Genomic DNA, 20,520 nt, shown 5'->3' on the forward strand with positions numbered 1-20,520 from the left:
ATAGGGACATTAATACCACATATTAAAATGTTTTTTTTTTAATAGGAATACCTTTGTTTTTCACAAAGCTGAAGTATGCAGCAGATGGGTATTGCCTGCCATGTACAAGGAAAGAGAGTAATAGCTAAAGGGAGACAGCAGACTTCTCAGAGACCTTGCTCCTTACACCAGGTGTGTTGACAGAATTGCCAGCAGGGAAAGGATAATAAACCTTTTGGAGCACGGCAACAACTGCTGCTTCTGGGACCATATCAGCACAGTAACAAGCATTTGGTGCTGTTGAGGTCTGCAAAGTTTTGTCATTATTATTCATATACACTTTATGCAAATGAGGTACGGTGTGATATTGAGAAAAATGTGTCCTTTGATTAAAAAAAATTACTTACTATTATACCATTGGCACAATTTCCATCTATTTTTATCTTATTAAAAGCAGTTTTATAAGGTATCTGAAAATTTCATGCTTTCATTTTTTCATTTTTGGTTCTCTCATCCCAGAATGATTCAATCTACACATTTTAATAAGGGATAAARTGACATCAACCAATTCAAGCAACATTAACCCCAAGCAAGTGATGATGGAGAAATAGCTATATGCTAATAATCCACCTTCAAGAAAAAACTTTATTTCTGCAGAATTCTTACCTGAGTCCACAAAATAGGATCCCTTTACTGACTGCAGCTAATACTGGAGCTTTGCTAAAATTTAATTTTCCTACTGGAACAGTATATGAATGTAGCTGAACTTTTTGTACTGGTTTTGTTGAACRGATATTAAAAATCAGAATGAAACTTCAGCTGCAAAAGACTGAAGCAAGCTTTCTACACAACCGTGTCTAGGTGAAACACAACAATTATGAGAAAGAAATCAGAAATACTACATAGTATAAAATGAAACCTTTTCATGTTTCTTCCCTTTCTGGCAATAATAGATGCATAATTTATTTGGCTGCATCTTCTCTTTCCACAAAAATGTACACAAATTTGGCCAAGTCTTTGGAAAAATTAAAAGCTACCACTCCAAATACTTAAAAGGATTTCAAGAGCTGGGCAATCAAGCTCATAAAATCTCACATGCACCAAACATGTCCCATAAYCATGCTGGCACTGCTGATCAGAAGTTTTCAATTGCTGCAAATTCTATAAAAGACCATCATTTCTCTGATTTCTCTTTTGACTGCATAAACACCTTTTCAAATACAACACAGTAGGAATACCATATTGTATTCATATTCTTGAAATCTGTACCCTAGTTCTCCAACTGCTTCTTCCTCCTCTCAAATAATCACTCTCATCTATGTACTCACACACCCGAATTTATACTAGAATATATTACAAATAGCCAAGTTTTCCTGTCCAGGAACACAGTGCCCTGACTAGACCATCAGCATATTATTGCTGCCTTTTTTTAATTATTATTTGCTCTAGAAGCATCGCAGAGCTGTCAAATTCCACATGAAAATCTACTGAAGGTTAAAGGCCAGCCATAAATGAAGCCACAAGAAATATTCATTCACTCAGATTGATTAGGGTCCAGAACATAACACTATTTCAAATGGAAGAGAAAGAACATTGTATAATCTTTATACAGTTTCAYATTTTTGTACACATAGTCTTCATTTTACTTCACAAGTATTTCTCAGCTCCACTCCAGCATATGAAAAATGTTGYAGTATACTCCATCAGAGTATGGACCGAATCATATTAAGAAAATAAATTAATTAGTACAGTATGCCTCGTAATACTTCCTATTGTTACAATTTTTCAAGAACTGCAGAAATTTGTATTGAAATTGCATTACTGTAAAATTTGTGTGTAAAATGTGCTGTAAAATTTGTCAAGGGGGACATTAATAGGACAGAAAGAGGACAGCTGGTACTTCAGGTAGAAATGCAGAGGAAATCTTTTGCGACTGTAGGACAAATAAATTTCACAGTTCTGACGGATAAGCAGCCCCCAAAGCTGTTGTGTGCTTCTTTGTTGCTCCCACAGCAGCTCCTGACCCACTGCAGAATTCCAGCARTGCTTCTCTGGTTTTGTATGCTGCGCTGCACATCGTGGCAGTCCAGCTCTCACTTCACAAGCAGTGGGAGGAAGAAGCTCCAAGAAAAGGGTGGGACAGACAGACAGACAGAGGTAACATTACAGTTTCCCCAAGATAAGCTATCCCTGCCATGCTTTCCTGATACTATAAATTACTTTCTTTTTAAAATGGAAATCAAGCATACTTTGGGATGTACCTGCTGAGTTTACCTTGCTCAGCTATCTAGTGCTATACAGACTTATTTTGAACAAGATTTGAGCCYATATCTCTGAACAGTCTTTGATCAGATCTAATGCAGTGCCTTTTCATTTATTCTACCGTGTAAGGAGAAGACCTTTTCTTATTCAATATGTAATTGCTGTATTTGCACATGCTAAGTATGCTGAAAACAATAAAAGTTAATGAAGAAAAGTACTGGTTGTAATGAATTAGTAATATTGTTAGATTTGTATTTGGAGTTGATTTTTATTGTTGTGGATGGAAGATGATCAATAGGAATACATAATCAAGTTGTATGTGCTTTTCATCTCCTGAGACTCATCTTGTAAATGAGMTGATGAATCTCACAGGATTTATCCTGGAGAGAAAAAGCTAAATAGAATAATTTAGAATAACTGCTTGGATTTCCTCTCGCTAAAAGCTGTGGGAAAGCTACCAAGGACTGGGAGACAAAATTATGTATTTCTGAAAGATTATAAAAGACATCACTGCTCATATTTTGACATACTTTTCCCATTATCTTTCAAACAATTTTGTCAAGAGCATTGTACTTCTTAATGTACTTTGATATTGAATATTTTAGGACCATGCATTTTCTCTACCAGTTAATTAGCTAAGCTTCCAAGTATCTGGTAGTTGGAATACTGTACCTTTGCTGAAAGCCAGCCTTCCAGAAGATAGGAAYAAGAACAGTAAGTCCCAAAGGAAATCATTTTTATGATAAAGAATCCTAATGTGCCCCAGTAAAGGTGAGGATTGATTGTTATGGCCTATTGTTACTATAATTAGAAGTCAAACACCAATTAGCAGTTCCATTAATAAGATTAATCTCTGCAATATCTGCAGCTGAGACCCAGGGCTTGTGTGCAATAAGCCAGTGTGAATTTAAAGTGCAACAGCTATTCTGCACTAAAACTCCCAGGTTTATTTACAACACGCAAAAGAAAAAAAGCTCTGCCTTCTTTGAGTTTTGAATACCTACATACATTACCTACATACCTACATACATTTGAATACCTACATACATTACTGGCTTTATTATGTTTTTTTCATTTATTGCTTTTTATTTTGTTTAAACATGATTTAGCAGTCATTGATGGGGATAGGTACAACAGAGCATGCATGAGTTCTCCCAAACTTTGGTTCACAGTCACTCCCTCTGTATTGTACCAGGTCAAGGTAAATTTAATTTAGTTTCYGTTACTAGTAAACTCAGCAAAGTAGTAATGGGAAAAAAACCCCAACTTCTTACAAATATGAAAGTACTCTTCACATGATAGAAGTCCATTGTAGAGTTAGGAATCATTTTTTACTTGAAAATATGAAAGTAAGAAACAAGTCAAATCCAATCTCTGAAGTTAACAYGCTATGCAGTTCAGAGTACAGAAACTGAAAGAAGGGCAAGATCTGAAATAAGGTGAAGAGACACACTTGAGCTCTTTGTATTTCTGTAGGTAGTGAAATCATAATTTGTATGGTCTTTCTTATAATTTGTATGGTTTTATTTCATTTGAGTTTTGCCTTTTACAATAACTCTCAAAGAGAATTTGTCCGCAAGTGTATCTACACCATGCAAGGTAAAAAGAAGACTTCTGAAAAATTTAATAGCCAACAGGTCAAAGCAACMTCTAAGTGTCATTTGCACTCCAGTAATACAATATACCTCAGCATCTTCACCAAAATTTTCTCATGTTTGCCATGGCTAATTAGCCAAGAGGCTTYATAATGGATTTGCTTTTTCCTTTCYTACTTGTAAAGGGGATCTATCTGATTCCTTTCCATAGAAGTAACAGATARTCAAATACAGATTAATGTGGAGACACATTTGTGTTGGAAAGCACTTAAACAACTATTTTAAATAACAAACAACTTTCAGCTTGTCTACAATAGAAAAATTTGCTGCAAAACTTCTTTGGTGAGCTGAGCAATTGAAGATACACAGTAAAAGACCTGTTTTGCCCAAGAGTATTGATCTGTTTCTAAAGCAGAAGGCAGCCCTCTGCTATTGTAGCYATCTACTCCAAGTGAAGATGTGACAGCCATCTGAGCATTAGCATCCCTCAGCTGTTTGGTTGCGTTCACAAGCACAGGACAGAAGTTTCTTTCCAATAGCTGCAATTCTCAGGGAATGCAGACCTGAAGGTGCACATCCTTGTGCAGCATTTATTCTGTTTTTCACTCAAAGCGGAACACCTTCTACATTTTCTCAATTTCCAGAGAAGGTATGCTCACACCTCATATGCTGTTATGCTAAATACATAAARCAGAGAATTGCCTTTTCAGATCCTTCTCACCCATAAAATCCCAGTCCAACAGCAGTCCAGGCCACAGGCAAATCAACCAACCAATGTTCATTTGTGCATATTTTTGCAGACTGCAGTCACAAAAGCATACTATAATCAGWATATTACCTCTAAGCTTTAGACTACCCTAGTCCATATTTATCTTTGCAAACTGAAGCTGCCCAAGGATCATCCTTCACATAAGTTTCATTACCCTGGAGGCAGCCTGAGTGCTCCTCATGCATACAGCGATTAAAGACTGCTCTAACAAGCACAGCATCACCTCTGTTACGGCTGCCATGGCATGGRGTTTGGAGAAGAGCAGATAGAGCTGCAGATGGTGAGCTGTCACCTGTGAGAAGTAGAGGAGATTCCTAGTGTCCCCATTAATACACAGCAATTTGTCCCTAATACACWGTGGCATATCCCTAGGACAGAGAAGACTGTTACACTTATGCTCTCAAAGCAGGTCTTGACACAGTYGCCATTTCTAATTCTGAAAATCTTGGCATGGAAAGTTCTTTGGATACTTCAGCTTTCAAATGACCGTAAAGACACCTTAGAGGCTAAATTATGCCAACATCATCATGGCCTCTGATGAGCTCCATACTCATGAGTGCACACCAATGACAACATTAGACACAGAGCATGAGGCTACAGGCTGGGAGCAGAATGTTCAGTCATCTGTTTAAAACACATCTTGGTTATCACCTTGTGAAGAAGACTCTGTTCTTGAAAGACTTGACCTTCATAAAGAATGCTAAATGAGCTGACCTCATTGCTGACTCTGCTTTAAGAAGGAGGTGGGTCTACAGACCTCTTGATATCCCTTCCAACTTGAAYTACCCTGTGAACCTAGATGTACCATCAGCAGCATCTGGTTAACCCTAAAGGAAGTTAATGGAAGGTCAAACTTTCTCTGAAGATGGCATTTGGAACAGGGGAAGGAATCTAAATTTAGGCAAAGCTTTATTTTCATATCTAGCAAGAAGATATGAGAAAGCCAGATAGAACTGCAAAGGGAGAGAGCAGTATGTCCTTATGGTCTTTATAAAGACCACTACCCCCTCTGACTTTTTTGAAACCAAAGAAACCTTCAGAGAAAAAGTTGTTCATGATTCCTGYCACTACAGTATTGCCACCACTCTTCCAAGCAGCAGAAAGGATTCTGATTGAGACAAGTTTATCCAGTGAGTATCTTCTTGTAGTAAAGCACGTTCATCTTGCAAAGTGATGAATGAATTCCTGGAGCTGTAAAGGTCAGCTGCATCATCCTGAGGAAGAAGTTGTAAGGACAGAGCCCAGCACTGTCCTTGGGATAGTCCAAATCCAGCAATCTGCTGGATTTRCCAGGTTTTAATACAGAAATGAAATAGTTCTTTCTATATTCTGATCTACTTATTGAATAAAAAGGTCTCTGCTTGTCAGTGACCATAGGATCCATCCACGTAAATAAACACACAAGCAGACTGGACTGAAAAAAGGATTGTTTTAAACCTCCATCCAAGGAAATCTGCAGAGCTGATTCAATGGATTTCAATACTAGAGGGTATTTTTTTTTTAACTGGCACTAATTTAAAAAAAAAGAAAAAAGGCAAAGCATAGAAGAAAATAACTTGCTGTTTTAGAGCCAAGGATACCGAGGGCTGAAGAGATGGCCCAGGTTTGTTCTTTGGTGTCACTTGCATTTTAAACTGCAATACAGAGGCTATGTCAGGAATTCATTACCCAGTATAAAGCCAAGGAAATTGCTCAGTCCCCAGCCCATAGTGTCTGGCAGTGCCAGACGTGAACAGAAAAAGATACCCCTTTGGGTACTTTGAGAGAGGACCCAAGCCAGGCTTGGTATCTCCAAATGTGAGAATGTAGCTCCACTATGAAGCATAAAGCTGTCAGTGTTCAGAAACCACATGATCTTGGAGTTTCAATTACAAACCTCACTTCCAGCAGCAAAGTAAAATAACAGCAAGCTGCCTACTTCACTGTGCAAGAGAGTTTTGCTCTGAGAGAAGGAAATGCAGTGTCAGACTCCAGTATAATCACAGTGAGGAAATGGTGCTCTTATGAAGTTCTAGCCTCCTGTGTCACATCTAAGGTACTCTCTGATACTATTAGCACAATAAATTACTGTTACTTCGATTCTGCCTAAACCCAAAGTGAGTTCTGCTTTCTCTTCAGCACGGGAGTAAGGAGTTTCAAGGGAATATCGGATGCACGTTTTGCTTAAGTACAGGCAATGACATCAACCCTCACAAGATACTGTTTGCATACTCTGTAGTGAGCACTACAATTGATCCTTATATTTGCAATGCTTCTGTAGCCAAGGAAATATTTTCTTTAATGCTAAGAGACCAGCAGAAAGTTTCAACTTTAGGAAATCTGTCCAGCAGCTGAAATAGAGCTSTTTATCATGCTGCTACTTCTCTTCATCCTCTTTTGGGATCACTGGTGCTGAGCTGGAAGTGAAGCCAGGTTCTTTTCCCCGCCAATAGGAATAAAGTCAGGTTGCTGCCAACGCGATAGGGAGGTGGCTGTACAGAGCAAAGCTTGCCAGGCAGGCTTTTATAACACTTCCTCTCTTATCTTCAGCATGGCTCATAAGGCAACCAGCAGTTACTATGATACCCAGGCATACAATGACCCCCATGGCCCCAGAATAATGCAGGCAGATCACGACTCCTGCAAATTATGAAGTGCTAAAGCTGGAGGCAATGCTGGCCAGAGGCAGCACCATTTAACTACACTAGCCCTGTTCCTGTAACTACCTAAATTGTAATCCTCATTATTCTGGAAAAGATTGCTCCCTGGTAGCAGGCATCGATTYAGTTCCATTGTGTACCAGTGAAAAACAGATGCCAGCTAGGAAGATAGATAAATCTATTTTTGTATATTTAGGTCAATTGTCCTTTGAATAGACATATCTAGAGAACAGAGAATAGGATATTTTTTTTTTTCTATTCCATATTCAGCTCTCAGTATTTTTCTGTTTTAATTGTAATTTTTGTATTGCTTTATTGTGATTTAAGAATATGAAATAGTGAGATGAGGTTACGCAGAATGCGCCAAATTCCAGGATGAAAGAGTCCACCATGTTTTTTGGTGTTTTTTTGAAGTTAAATGGTTATCACACTGTTACATCTTTCAGGTCACACATTGTACATTTAGAGTAGTACCAGTTACAGCGGACTGATGTAACCTGGCTATCTACTGCAGGATTGAATATTTAAAGACAGCACAAGAACTGGTTCCAACAAAAACACTGGGAAAAGAAAGACTGGGCTGGTGCAATTGCTGACAAGTACTGGAACAACTTAGCTCATGCTCAGATTTCAGAAATGCAATTAATTAATCACTGCTAAGTATCCTAAAATCAAGTGAGCCATATCCCAGCTAATAGTCTACAATATAATGTTCACAGCACGTAASTATCAGGCAATGAAGATGCTCATTACAGTGCCAGAAATAATATTTCCAGCAAAATATTATATATAAAGATGAAGTAATTATATGGCATGGCAACAAAAAGAGCTGTATAGATTACAGCTGAGCTGAAAATCTGTAAGAATCTATTTCCAAAAAATACTTTCCAAAGTATTAGAGACATACAAGCCATAAAGGATTAGACATATTTCTTCACTTCATATCACTAAGGGATATATCTTGCCTTTCATATATAWATCCAATATACACAAACTATATATAATTACATTGCAACCAAGATAGCAGACAAAAATGCACAAATGGAAAACAACATCCTTTGTTCTTCTTCAGGAGAAGGCAGTTTGTAAAACACTATTTGCAATACATGTTAAAAATACCACAAAAGCCCTTTCAGATCCCAGTTTTACAAGCTGCCTATTCCCTTAGCTATATACAATGGAGCAATCAAAATCAGAAATYAGACTCACATTTAAAAATGTAGTTGGAAAAATGCCTTAAATAAAGAAAGAAGTCCAAAGCCAAAGCCCACAGTGACTTCAGTAGAGAGCAAGAACTGACCATTATGACACAAAATGAAACAACACAGTGGCATGTTTGCTCCTATTTACACCATGCTGCAGGACTTAAAGTGTCACTGAAAATCCATTTAAATTAACAACTCCACAGTCATCACTTTTGCAGACAGTAATGAACCTTAAGTGAACCTGTGTGGGCGTATTCAAAATTGTTTCTTTTTTGGAGTACCTTTGTAACTCTGAACTAGATATTATAATGGCTATTGACTTGCTCAAACTTAGATTATTAGGCTAGATTTTCAGCTGGTTGAACTGGCATTGTTCCAGTGATGTCCATTTACACCAAATGGCTCATTATTAATTCAAGGTCTTATTTGCTCCTTAATGAATACTTCCACTAGTCACCTTCCCAACGGCAGGTTTAAATGCTCAAACTTTACCTCCATGGTCAGAATCATCATACTCAAGAATTTAGTTATCCAAAAAATAATGCTTTTTCTCTCCTTTTATGAGGCATATTTACGGTAAACTTTTTAAATCATTTACAAAACAAACTAAAATACCTCCTGTGCCATAATTAACTAACTAGAATTATGCTTTCATACAGCATAATTTGCATATAAATATAAAAACTGTATAGCCCTAAGGGGGCATTACAAATGAAACAAAATAAGAACAGAATTAAAAAGCTAAAGGGACAACAYAGCCCTCCATGACAAGCCTATTTTACAGTCTTGTCCTTTTTCTTWCTTACTGTTATTTCTGCCTGTACCAATTCATACATATTTTCCCTCTCTGCTATTTTAAGATACTACATATATTTTAAAATTTTTATTTGTTTGGTCTTTTCAATTCTACAATCCTACCGYTGCGTTTTGAAACAAATCAGGATGCAAAGATGTCACTAAGTTTGTGCATCTTTGTTTAATATATTACASAGGTCAGAAACACAATTAATAAAAATTACAACAGTCTTGTTTCCTAAACCAAGCAACACACAAATTTTCAAAAGGATTTTAAAAAATCCAAATTTTACATTTTTTAACCAGATCTCATTACTTACTTTAATTGAATAGTTCACTGTCAAATATGCRAAGGACAGCAACCACTGTTTTTGATTACTGTTGTTACTAGTATTAAGAAATTTAGTTTAAAAGCTTAAAAAATATTTAGGAACTCAATGAAGCTGAAATATCTCACTGAGAGCCTAAGGAACCATAATGGTAGACTCAGTAGATCTGCTGTGTGGGAGGTACAAAACTTTATTCTACACTGCTGCTGCATGGGAAAATATCCTTAAAATGGGCTATACAAAAATTTATGTGCTCAGTGAGATCAACTGGTGTCCCACAAGACTGGCATCTCACTCTGAAATTTCTAGTTAACAGGAGTACCCAAATAACACTGGAGCAAATCAAAATGCAAATATCTATTTAAAAATATTTTCTAGAATTGGGGTTTCTTTATTCTGAGTACCTCTTAATGTAAACTTTCAACTAACTATCTTGCCCCAAACATTTTCAATTTGGTCGTGCCTAAAAGCCACAAATAAGACACAATAAGAGTTAAACAAACATTAGGAAATGGTTTTCACTGTGGAAAGCTTATAATAAACCYGAGGAACAAAGCTTTGTGATTAGGCAAGTACTGACTTTCCTTAACAGGTGAACAAGCCACTTAAGATGCTTTGATACCACCAAGAAATTGCCCRTCAAATATACCTTAGAATATCATATTACATACCTGGAATAAATTCCACTGACCATGTCATGCTGRAAAGAGAGTTCTGTTGTGCTGGGTCCAGCAGCTTTGGAGATAAGCAGTATGACCAAACCTCGCATCTGTAAATTGTTTCGGCTGTCATACACAAAACCCCTAAAAAAAGAAGGAAAAACAAAGTTTATTTCCACAACCCATGCTCACTGGTTGTACTAAAGTGAAAGAAAAAGACTTAGACCTCAGGCTGCCATCCCTTCATCAAGTCTTTAATATTCATGTTTGAGGGAAATAAGTTGCAATTATGAATCATGATCTTTTGTCATCCTTTACCTGACACTTACATTGAAATCCTACTATTGCAGAGAAAAACAGGTATTTAGGATTGAATTAAATCTTGATTATTTTCAAAGAGCAGCATGTCTCTTGCATTTCACATCATGTCATGACAGGAGTATTTCAGAATAATTCAATGTAATCTACTGTAACAGCAATGTAAAAGCTTTCAGTTTCTTGTCTGAAGTGAAAAAAAGCCAAATAAGCCTCCTTCTTCATGAGAAGAAAGGCAAAGGAGGAAAGGTACAACTGAAATCTATAACCTGCTGAAAGAAAACTGYTTAATGTTTGTGAACAAAGGGCACAGTGCATAGAACAGGTCTAACAACAGCAGGAGAATAATGAAAATGCAGAAACTGATGAAAGATGTACAATAAAAGTGAGAGATAAATGAAGCAGAGATGAGCTGATTTAAACAAAGGAATTGTTTCAAATGCTACAACTTTAAATTTGGGAAGGAAACTGTCCCCAAAATCATATTTGTTGGGAGCAATTCCAAAAGACCCTTTAGAAATACCACCTCAAAAAATAATTTATTTTCAAGTGAGTTTGGCTTTCCTTTTTGACTGCAATGTCTCCAATTGTATTCTTCCTGTCCTTGTCAAACTTGCTTTCTACTTCCTACATTCATCAATACAGCTAAATAGCTAGACAAAAGGATAATACATTCCAGATGCTATTAAATTTGTAAACTAATTTCCAATAAGCAAGAGCCCATATCTCTGATATCATATAAATGATTGTTAATAAATCATACAAAGAATTACATCATAAATTACTAAGCACTTGAACTCATTTTAYCCCAGAGTATAATTTTACCCCCAAGAACTGAAGGAAATCAAAACAAAACTGTCTTTAAAACAGCTGAACAAAAAAAAAAATCCAAGATATTGATATTGCAACTATGTCTGAATAAAGAATAAAGGAAACAGTGGATGCAAAGTGAGGTTTCATTTGGACTTTTTTCATTACATGTACACTTCACAATGCAAGAGTATCTTCTGCACATTGCTTCATTTACACRGACACAAAAACATGAAGAAAAATAATTTAAATAGCAACTTTCTTTGTGGAAGTTCCTGTGCTACTGCAAATAAAATCTTGACTTTTTGAGTGTTTCCATCCTATTTTACAGTGATGGGGAATTAGTCTGAACTGTGCTCAGAGGAGAAAGAGCAGGTCCACCCAGGTAGCTGGTGCTAGTCCACCTCTGGGATTGATCTTCACACTCTCACACACCCGATTGTAGGTTAATACTTCTCCCTCCAGAGATGCCTAAGGTCCCTCTCAGGGTAGCTACACCCTACGAATGCCATGATCAATTAGGATTAAAGGAGGCCAATATGGCCTTTTACCACAACCCACAACGCTTTTAGCTCTGGTGAGATCTAACTAGCCAAATGAGGCCATGACTTCTGTGCTTTTTTAATCTCTCCACATCCTATTTGCTGCACCTGCAGACTGAAAGGCTGGCCCACCCTGCATAGGTCACAAGTGCCCGGTGAGCCTGGCAGCTCAGGACACCCCATGCTCACAGAAGCCCTGACCATAAAAAGCAGTAGAAGGGAGATWCTATACAACTTYCCAAAYKAGAAWTTWTTTTTTTTTTAGTTCAGTACTCCCCAGCCACTCAAAYACATGAAAGCTCAGATCTCTACTCAAGGGCACACACACCGTGGTGTTGTAACATGCACCTTTATTTTTTTTACGTAGCTTTTGGCTACATGCAGTGAGGGATTTTAAGGAGGAAGGGGATAGGACTTACCTTCAGCCCCTTTCATGAATTTCTAACCTGCATATCTCTATTCTCACCAAGCACACAAATATATAATGTGTTTCTTACCATGCTCCAATATACAGTTAGCAGAATGCAGCTGAGACAATAATACACTTAGAACTATACAGATTTCCAAAGTCAGAGCCACAATGAACATCAAACTACCCAGGAAAAATACAGAAAAWTCATATAATGAATAATACATAGTGTGTATACTTCCTGTATACAGAATTCATAATTGTTTGTGGTRGTGTAAGTACTTCTCTGGCTTGAACCTCAGTTGACCACATTACTCACAACCACAGAAGTTACACAGATGATGCAACTGAATTCAAACATATTTCCTCAACACTATTCAAAACTCTATCACTTTTAAAGAAAAGTGGTTTTAGAAAAAAAAATGCTTTTTTCCATGTATGTATTCTGGTAAAACCAGAGCGTCTTACTAAAGGTGGGATCTCATGAGAAATGAATAATGGTTAAAAACATTATAGTGATACTTTTAACAATAAGAACACTGGTTTTTCATGCCCAGTGCCCTACAGCTTGTCAAGGGACAGGATGTTACAAAAGTAGAGAAAAAAAGTGTTCATCCCAGGAACATGGGGCACTGGCCTTTAACTAAACCGTTGCCTGGACAGACACTAGAAGTGAAGCACTTTTACCTGATTCAGACTAGGTGAAGAAGAAAAGAAAATTACCTGCGTTGAAAATACTCAGTTCTGTTGCAAAAACAAATGATCAGGGCTGTTCAGGGTGTTTGYAACACCATTAGCAATGAATACCTTACTTTCTTAGCAGAAAACTGTTAATGAAAAGTGCAGCTGTGGGTAGGGGGAAGAACAGAACATAAAAATCAAGTAATAAAGAAGCAACATRTCTGTCATTTCTACACCTAATCATACAGCCTCTGTGTTACATATGGTTTGGATGTGATTTTAGACAGGATTTCTATGAATTACCAAACCAGCAGTCAAAGTTTAACTCCATTTTCAAAACATGCTGTGTTACTGACACGTAACATACCCACACTAAAGCAAACCGAATTAGACTTCAAACAAATAAAGCCTCCGGTGATCATCCTTTAGACACTGGAAACTACTGCAGCTACTTGACATGGCTTCAGGGGTCACATTCACATTCTGAATTAAGCTCCCCAGGGACAACCTGCAACAGTAACAGCAACACAAAAGTCTTCCAGATGGTGCAATTAGTCTTGATGGGTATGTGGCAGGAGACAGGTGCCTCCAGGGAAAAAAGTGAACTAAAAGCAACCCAAGTGAAATTGTGCACACAAAAAAAAGATACATCAAGCTGACACTCTTTTAGAAAAACCTCTGCTGAACACCACAAGTGCATGCATAGGGTACTCAAAACCCCCCTCAATCATTAGCACAATTTTGCTTCCTGTTAAGTTTACAGGCTGGATATCTGCAAATGACATCCTTCATCTCGGGGGACTGCATACCGAAAGAAGGCAGGAAAGTCAAATACCCCTACAATTCCGTTTTGTAATTCAGAATTTGGGGGAGGGAAGGAAAAGCCATTTACTCTAGATATTATCCGTGTGACAGAGTAACCCAGTTGAAAACTGGCAGATTCACAGTTTYAAATACAGCACAGTGTTCACAAAAAAAAATTCATCTTAGAGCACAGGGGAGAAGCGCCTGGCTCCGACACATGCGCGGTGTGACACTGCACACGCACGGGAGACTCACACCACCCACTCAGGCAGTGACACYGGCTAATAGCTAATGTGCTGCAAATTACACCTCCTACTACCACAGTCCGTCTGCTGCAGAGAATAAATCAGGCAAACGTTTCACTTAGTGCTTTGTGTATTGCTCCACACGTGCAGCTATTTCAGTAGAATTTTAACCTCCAACAACTGTCAGGTTTAACTCCATCGGTAATTTACACTTTGATTAAAATAAAAATCTGCTATTCTTTGCAAGCACCATTTGTATTTAAGTATTTAAATAYCACAAAGGTTTAAAATTATTTGCATGAGACAAAACCACGTTCCTAGCACTTCTTTTCATTATATTAAAGTGTGAATTTAAACAATAAAGAGGAAACATCGCAACTAAAACAGTTACTGTAAGGAAGAGCTGGAAATGGGGCTAATTTCATGGTACCAAAAGGCAGCAAAAAACAACCTGCACAGGCAACTCGAAGCCAATTGACTCTGCAAGTGGGTGTAGCAGAAAAGACCACACTTATGGGTACTAGCGCTAATTCAAATTTAATTAATTATGAAGAATGCAGAACAAATTTTACAACAAAACTGATGTGATAAGGTGTTTTAGAAGAGACAAAAAGGGATTATTAAATGTTTGGATAAACGTTGTTACTACTTCCCAAATGTTCTGCTCACGACTGAAGCAAGCAGGAGCTGTGCAGGGAGCAGCCCTTTCATCAGTTACCCCACAGGAGCCCCTCCAGCCCCACCCCAGAGTGTTTGGTGGCCACAGCACTGCTGGTAGGGGCTGAAGTGGATGGATCACTGTCCTTCTCACCTCCTCCGGTAATTTTTGCCCTTCCTTTCCATGCATTCTATCGAAGGCATCCCACTGACAAGATTAATCATTTTGTTTCAGGCCATACACAAGCCCCGTGTAGTTACAAGGGGAAGGAAAACAGAGAGGAATTCCATTCCTTTACCTTCCCTGTTCAGCTGTCAAACAAAAGGAGGGGGGAAAGAATGGCCTGTTCACMCAGCTCTAATAAAAAGCAGCTGTGAAAGTCTGTAACACAACCAAAATCAATTACATTGATGAAGAAGATTTATAAGCATAGGATAGAGTCATTGAAAGCACAGGCTAGTTTTAGGCTGAATTAGAAACTATTCTGAAAAAGAAATCCCTATATTCAAACTGACAATTCCAAATGYGACAATTGATAGAGTTTTTAAATCTGTGGCATCTCAGGAAAGTACCTTCAATTTTGCTCAATATAGAAGGGTTATCAGGAAGCACTCACRTTACAGGTTCAGGTACATTTAAAAATAACACAACTCACTTTTTTGAAATTAATTATAACTGACAATTCTATATCTAGCACTAGAAGTAAGGCATGGAGCTACTTSGCAAGACTGTTGGCTTCCTTATTAGAAATGCAAGAAATACCAGCCTCAGGGCTTTTATCCAATTTGCTGTATTAATGACTTGTCAGAAGTAAATAAGAGAAAATTCTCTGACATACTCATTTTTAAAATGGATGTTAAACCTCTGTATTATTGATGCGCATATTTGAATCATAGGATTCACCATCTGACCATATGATCACACTCAAACATGCATACATTTGAAAACTGAGAGCATTCAATTTTATACCTTTGGTATATGCTAACAGCAGTCTACAGCAATTTATTTTCACCTGCTACTCAAGTTTCAAGTATTTATTAAGCATCCTTCTGTACATCTCTCCAGAACACATTAAAAACCCTGGCCCATTCCAACATTCACAGCCAGATCTGTAGAGGAGAATCAGCCTTGTCATGACATGTGCTTTGAGCATGATTCAGAAGGGGAGAGAAGACAAACTTACTTCACATGGAGYGAAGAGAATGGAAAAATGGGATTCAAATTAAATATGCAGCTGACACGAAATGACAGAAGGAGGGATGCTCTGCAACCCACATGCCATCTCAGCTTAGAAGTCCACTAGAGGCTGCAGATGAAAATGTTTGTTTTAGAAACTTATTCTTGGACTTGGACAACTGAACATCTCTTTGCATATGGAAAATGAGTATTGAGTTTTGGAGTACTTCCTTACCTGAAAAACAGGCTTGTGATAAATGGGATGGGGTTCATCACCATTATGCAACTGCCTAGTAATTAAAGGGTTTATCCAGTAAGGGCAGACTTSTATAATGAGTCACACCAGGCTTGGAGGAATTGAAGTTGCCGTCTCACTTTGTGGGAAGATGCTCTTACACCAGTTTACAAGGGAGTCTTTAATAATCCTCCTGCTCCACCTCTCCGCCTCTGAGAAATGAAGGGTTTCAACCCAGGACCTTTGTGAAGCCAATCACAAAGAAATACAGACAAAAAGCCAAGCACAGCTCTGGTGTAAAGATGACATGTACCTCYCTGCAATGGCTTTTCATCCAAAGGCAAAAAAAAATTATTAAAAGGCAATTTAGAAGTTCACTTAATAACACAAAGAAACTTCTGAATAATTTCAACCATTATATGGTATGATGCTTGGAGAGTTAAAAGTAAGCCAAAACAGTAACTTAGTCATGTGCAAATCAAGAGTGGTTGTGGTCCAGTGAGGAAATACTTGTCTGAAATTTATGGATTCATAACTACACACTTACAGGCAGAGTCACTGAAAAACTTACACAGAAAACGTTGTATCTGTGCTTTCACTTGGCAACTCTTAGACTTAGGAGTACTTGGGAATGAACTGCAACCAAGGTCTTCAGTTAAAAAAAGGCCTCAAAATGCTCAGTTCCACAAAAGCTGCAGGATTTTTCTCTACGCCAGAACTCTATAAATTTGGGTACCTTTTCTACCAKTTATGATATCATCTCAGACACCTACTTGGCTGGAGACAGTGACTAAAGATCATGCTGTATACATTTAAAATAGAAATGRTATGAAATTCAGATATTCAAGGGTCCCAGAAATCTACACAAAGTGCATCTGTGAAATATTAAATGTATTCTTCACAYAAACTGGATAGAAGAGTAACAAATATTATCTTTGTTGCTTTCTCTTGGAAGAAAGTTGCAAAAGCAAACCTTCYAGAACAGAAAACTCCTGGAGTAGAATTTCTAGGGTCCTTTCCAACCGGAGKGACTCCAGCTGCTCAATTTTCATGAGATCTTGCTTACAAGGAGAAATATTTCTTAAAAAATGGTGAAAAATTCCATCCAAAGTTCCATCACTATTGCTTATTAAATGTGATCTTCATATGGAAGTGTGGAAAACTACACTCCCAGGTAGAAGATACACAGAATTTGGGGTCAATCACATAATTCCCWGAAGTAATTTATCACAAGATAAAGTCTTGCACATTATTTTTTCAAGAATCTCTAGAAAAAGCCACAGCCCCCCTCAAGATCGGAAGAGAGACTGATCTCCTTCTGGAGCTGCAAAATGCACTTATTCCTTCAGGCTTTAGTAACTATCTTAAATATTGCAGTACTTTCAAGTAGAAAATTCCAACAACTTCTAAAACACAACAAGGATCACAAAAGATGGAGCCTTCCAGGAAACTACAAAAGTCAGAAGGTTAGATAAAATTGTGGAGATTCAAATGGGCAAGATCCCACAAAACCCAAATCTTATGCAAAACACAAAGTTTAAGAAACTAGAGGTTTTTGATCAGGCACCAAAAAAAATTCAAACACTTCTTCTTGGTAACTTGGAGTTAATTGTAACTGAGCATTTACAGCTCCTGGAAATCAATACAGCCTTCGAATTCTTGAAATAAAAAACCACTAAGTTTCCCCTGGAGACTGTAGAACCCTATTTAGACACTAGTATCAGTCTACCTTCCACTGCTACTAGATTTATTTGATTTCCCAAATAGGCAGAGGTTATTTGAATCACTCCCATGAAGATCAGTAGTTGCATATTATTTTCAGGTTTTTTGATGCACTTATTTCCTTTAGGGTAGGATATTCCCTACTTTTAAAAACAAAAACAAAGAAAAAAAGCCCCAACAAATCAATCAACTAAAAACCCAAACCAAACAAAAAAAGCCCACACATMATCAACTCCAATTTTCTGCAGAACTTATGACCAAATGAAGACAAAGRGGAAAAAGATTTGCTTGGTGAGAAGAAGAAAACCATTATCTTTTTCATTTGAATGAAGGTGCAAATACACAGCAACAGCTTGAGACTGAAGTGTGAAAAAGGTTGTTTGGAGGTTGCAGGGAGATCTGAAAAATACCTACGATGGAAACTGAAAAAAAACTACACTATAAAAATAATGGACGGCGATAATCAGACATTTATCTCAAAGACATTGATTATTCAGTAAAAAATATTATTTACTGCTATTATTATTTTAAGACCTCCTACTCTCTACCCAGCAGATCTTATGAGTGATAGGGGCAGGACCACCTTAAGGATGACAATAAAGGCACCACACAGGAAACAAACCACCAAAATGTATTTTTAAACCAAGTGCCAGTCTYCACTGTTTTTCCTGGTCAGCGACTTGGTTTGGAATGTGATGTGGATAGCAGGCAAGCTAACATCAAAAAATGCAGTTAGTGTCTGAGTGCAATTACTCTGACCAGGAGTAGCTTGCAGGTCTGGCACCCTTATCTTTCTGACCACAAATACTTAGACAGAAGCCTAATTTTTGTGTGTCTGATTTCTCCATCAATATTTGCTTTATTTAAACTTTGTGGGAGGTCTAACACCCCACTCTCAACCAATATCAACAGGTGGACTCAGGCACAAGACTGCCTTTCTGGGAACAGGCTCTCTCAGATCCAGGAATAATCTGCTAAGTGAAAGGAATAAAAATATTTTGGAAGAGTTCAGTGAATGACAGAAAGATGATTAGCTCCAGAAGGCTAATGAATTCAGACACCTCTGGAGCTCCAGTGTCACTTCAGCAATACAGTAATTGTAGAGCCTGTCATAAAAATGTATTTTGCACTAAATAAACTTTACTAGGAAAATGTAACAATGAAATAGGTCAACTCCTGGCCATTATCTCAGACTTAAATTGCTCACAGCATGTTTTACAAATGGATGAAACACAAAAAGGAAAAAATGTTAGGATATGTATTGCCATGACAGAATGATATAAAAAGTTCTTTTAACCTTCCATAATGAAAAAGATTTAAAGATAACAACTTCACTGGTTTTCAGAACTATTCAGATGAATTAATTACAAAAAAGAAATCACACATTCAGATGAATTAATTATGAATAATTCTTCCCTAAAAATGYTGAGGGCTCTTTACTAGTAGTGAGAAAGAGGTTCCAAGTTTTGTGCTTCAATGGACTGTTCTCACTTTAAGTAGTTCAGCCAAACACATGCCAAGAATACCATAAACAAAAAACTTCCTTCTGGACAGAAACAGAAATTAAGTGGTTGAAAATCAACCAACAGCATTTCTCCAAATGCAGCACTCTGCAGTGTCACCACTTACTAGAGTTAAGTGSTTATACATAGCAGAAGCCTTTTGTAAGTTGGTGGGGGGAAAAGCACCTTAAAACATWGTGGATGATTAGTACAAAGTGCTAGGCAGCAATACGAACATACAGTCGCAAATGAGAAATAAAACTTCCCAGATTCTGTGACAAATGTATATACTTATAAATACTATACCTTGAGGCTTTTCAAAAGTTCCAAGCAATCAAAGAAAACTTTTAAAGAAACAATTTCAGGCAAACTTAGACCATAACTCCTACCTGTCTTATCTTCATTTGATGTTTTTTCTACAAATTTCTGATTCTAGAGGGTCTTTTTGGTTTTTTGTTGTTGTTGTTGTTGGTTTTTTTTTTTTCAGCAAGACCCAAGTGACTAACTGTGATAATTGAGATGAATCTTGGTTTTTACTCAGGTCAAGGAGTATTTTCGATGTGAGCTCCACCCAAAATCTGTATTTGTCACTCCACTGTGTCAATATCACAACTGAGATTGTTCATCTGAACTAAAACCCCTCCGTTTACAAAGATCAACCTAAAACCCAATAAGATCTGTCACCTTTTTGGGGATCATTGCTAAGCATCAAATAAGCTCATAAAGTTACCAGCAGCACCCTTTAAATTTCTCAAGTCTTGAAAGAAGATACAGCACAAAAATACTGAAAGTATTTTACAGAAAAAAACTGTTAGGAAATAAAAATCACTGGAAAAGTTTAGATATTTTCAATTTTTTTTTTTTTTTTCAGAAAATGCAAGACTTCAGAAGGCCTGAGATTTTAAGCAAACACTTGTGGTTTTGGAAATGCTGGTTTCTATGGCAACTAGGAAGGTCTTCTTTATATAGCATTATAAACAGATGGTAAAGACCGGTCATGTTTGCTTCTTTGCCAACATATCAATAGAATGCTGTACTATTCTATCTCTTGTATTACAATTATTAAGTAACTTGGGTATTCAAGCAAGAAATTCTACAAATCAGACTTGCTCAACTAGTATGTTTTTTTCTATAAACACATGAAGATTCTTAACAGTAAAGTCACTGTAGTCTATATAGGCAGATTTCT

The 20,520-nt window shown here is 37.3% G+C and overlaps 1 protein-coding gene across 1 annotated transcript in view; it reads right to left on the bottom strand.

Annotated features, from left to right (window-relative positions):
* The window catches only part of PDSS2 (decaprenyl diphosphate synthase subunit 2), a 110,967-nt gene that overhangs the window by 53,385 nt on the left and 37,062 nt on the right, over window positions 1-20,520 (bottom strand). The window contains exon 2 of the mRNA XM_057390136.1: window positions 10,245-10,376. Within this exon, the coding sequence (XP_057246119.1) occupies window positions 10,245-10,376 (132 nt within the window). The remainder of the gene's footprint in view (window positions 1-10,244; window positions 10,377-20,520) is intronic.

The sequence above is a fragment of the Malurus melanocephalus genome, unplaced genomic scaffold (assembly GCF_030028575.1).
Source record: "Malurus melanocephalus ecotype Western Australia unplaced genomic scaffold, MMel_1.1 scaffold_23, whole genome shotgun sequence".
In the NCBI taxonomy this organism is placed as follows: domain Eukaryota; kingdom Metazoa; phylum Chordata; class Aves; order Passeriformes; family Maluridae; genus Malurus; species Malurus melanocephalus.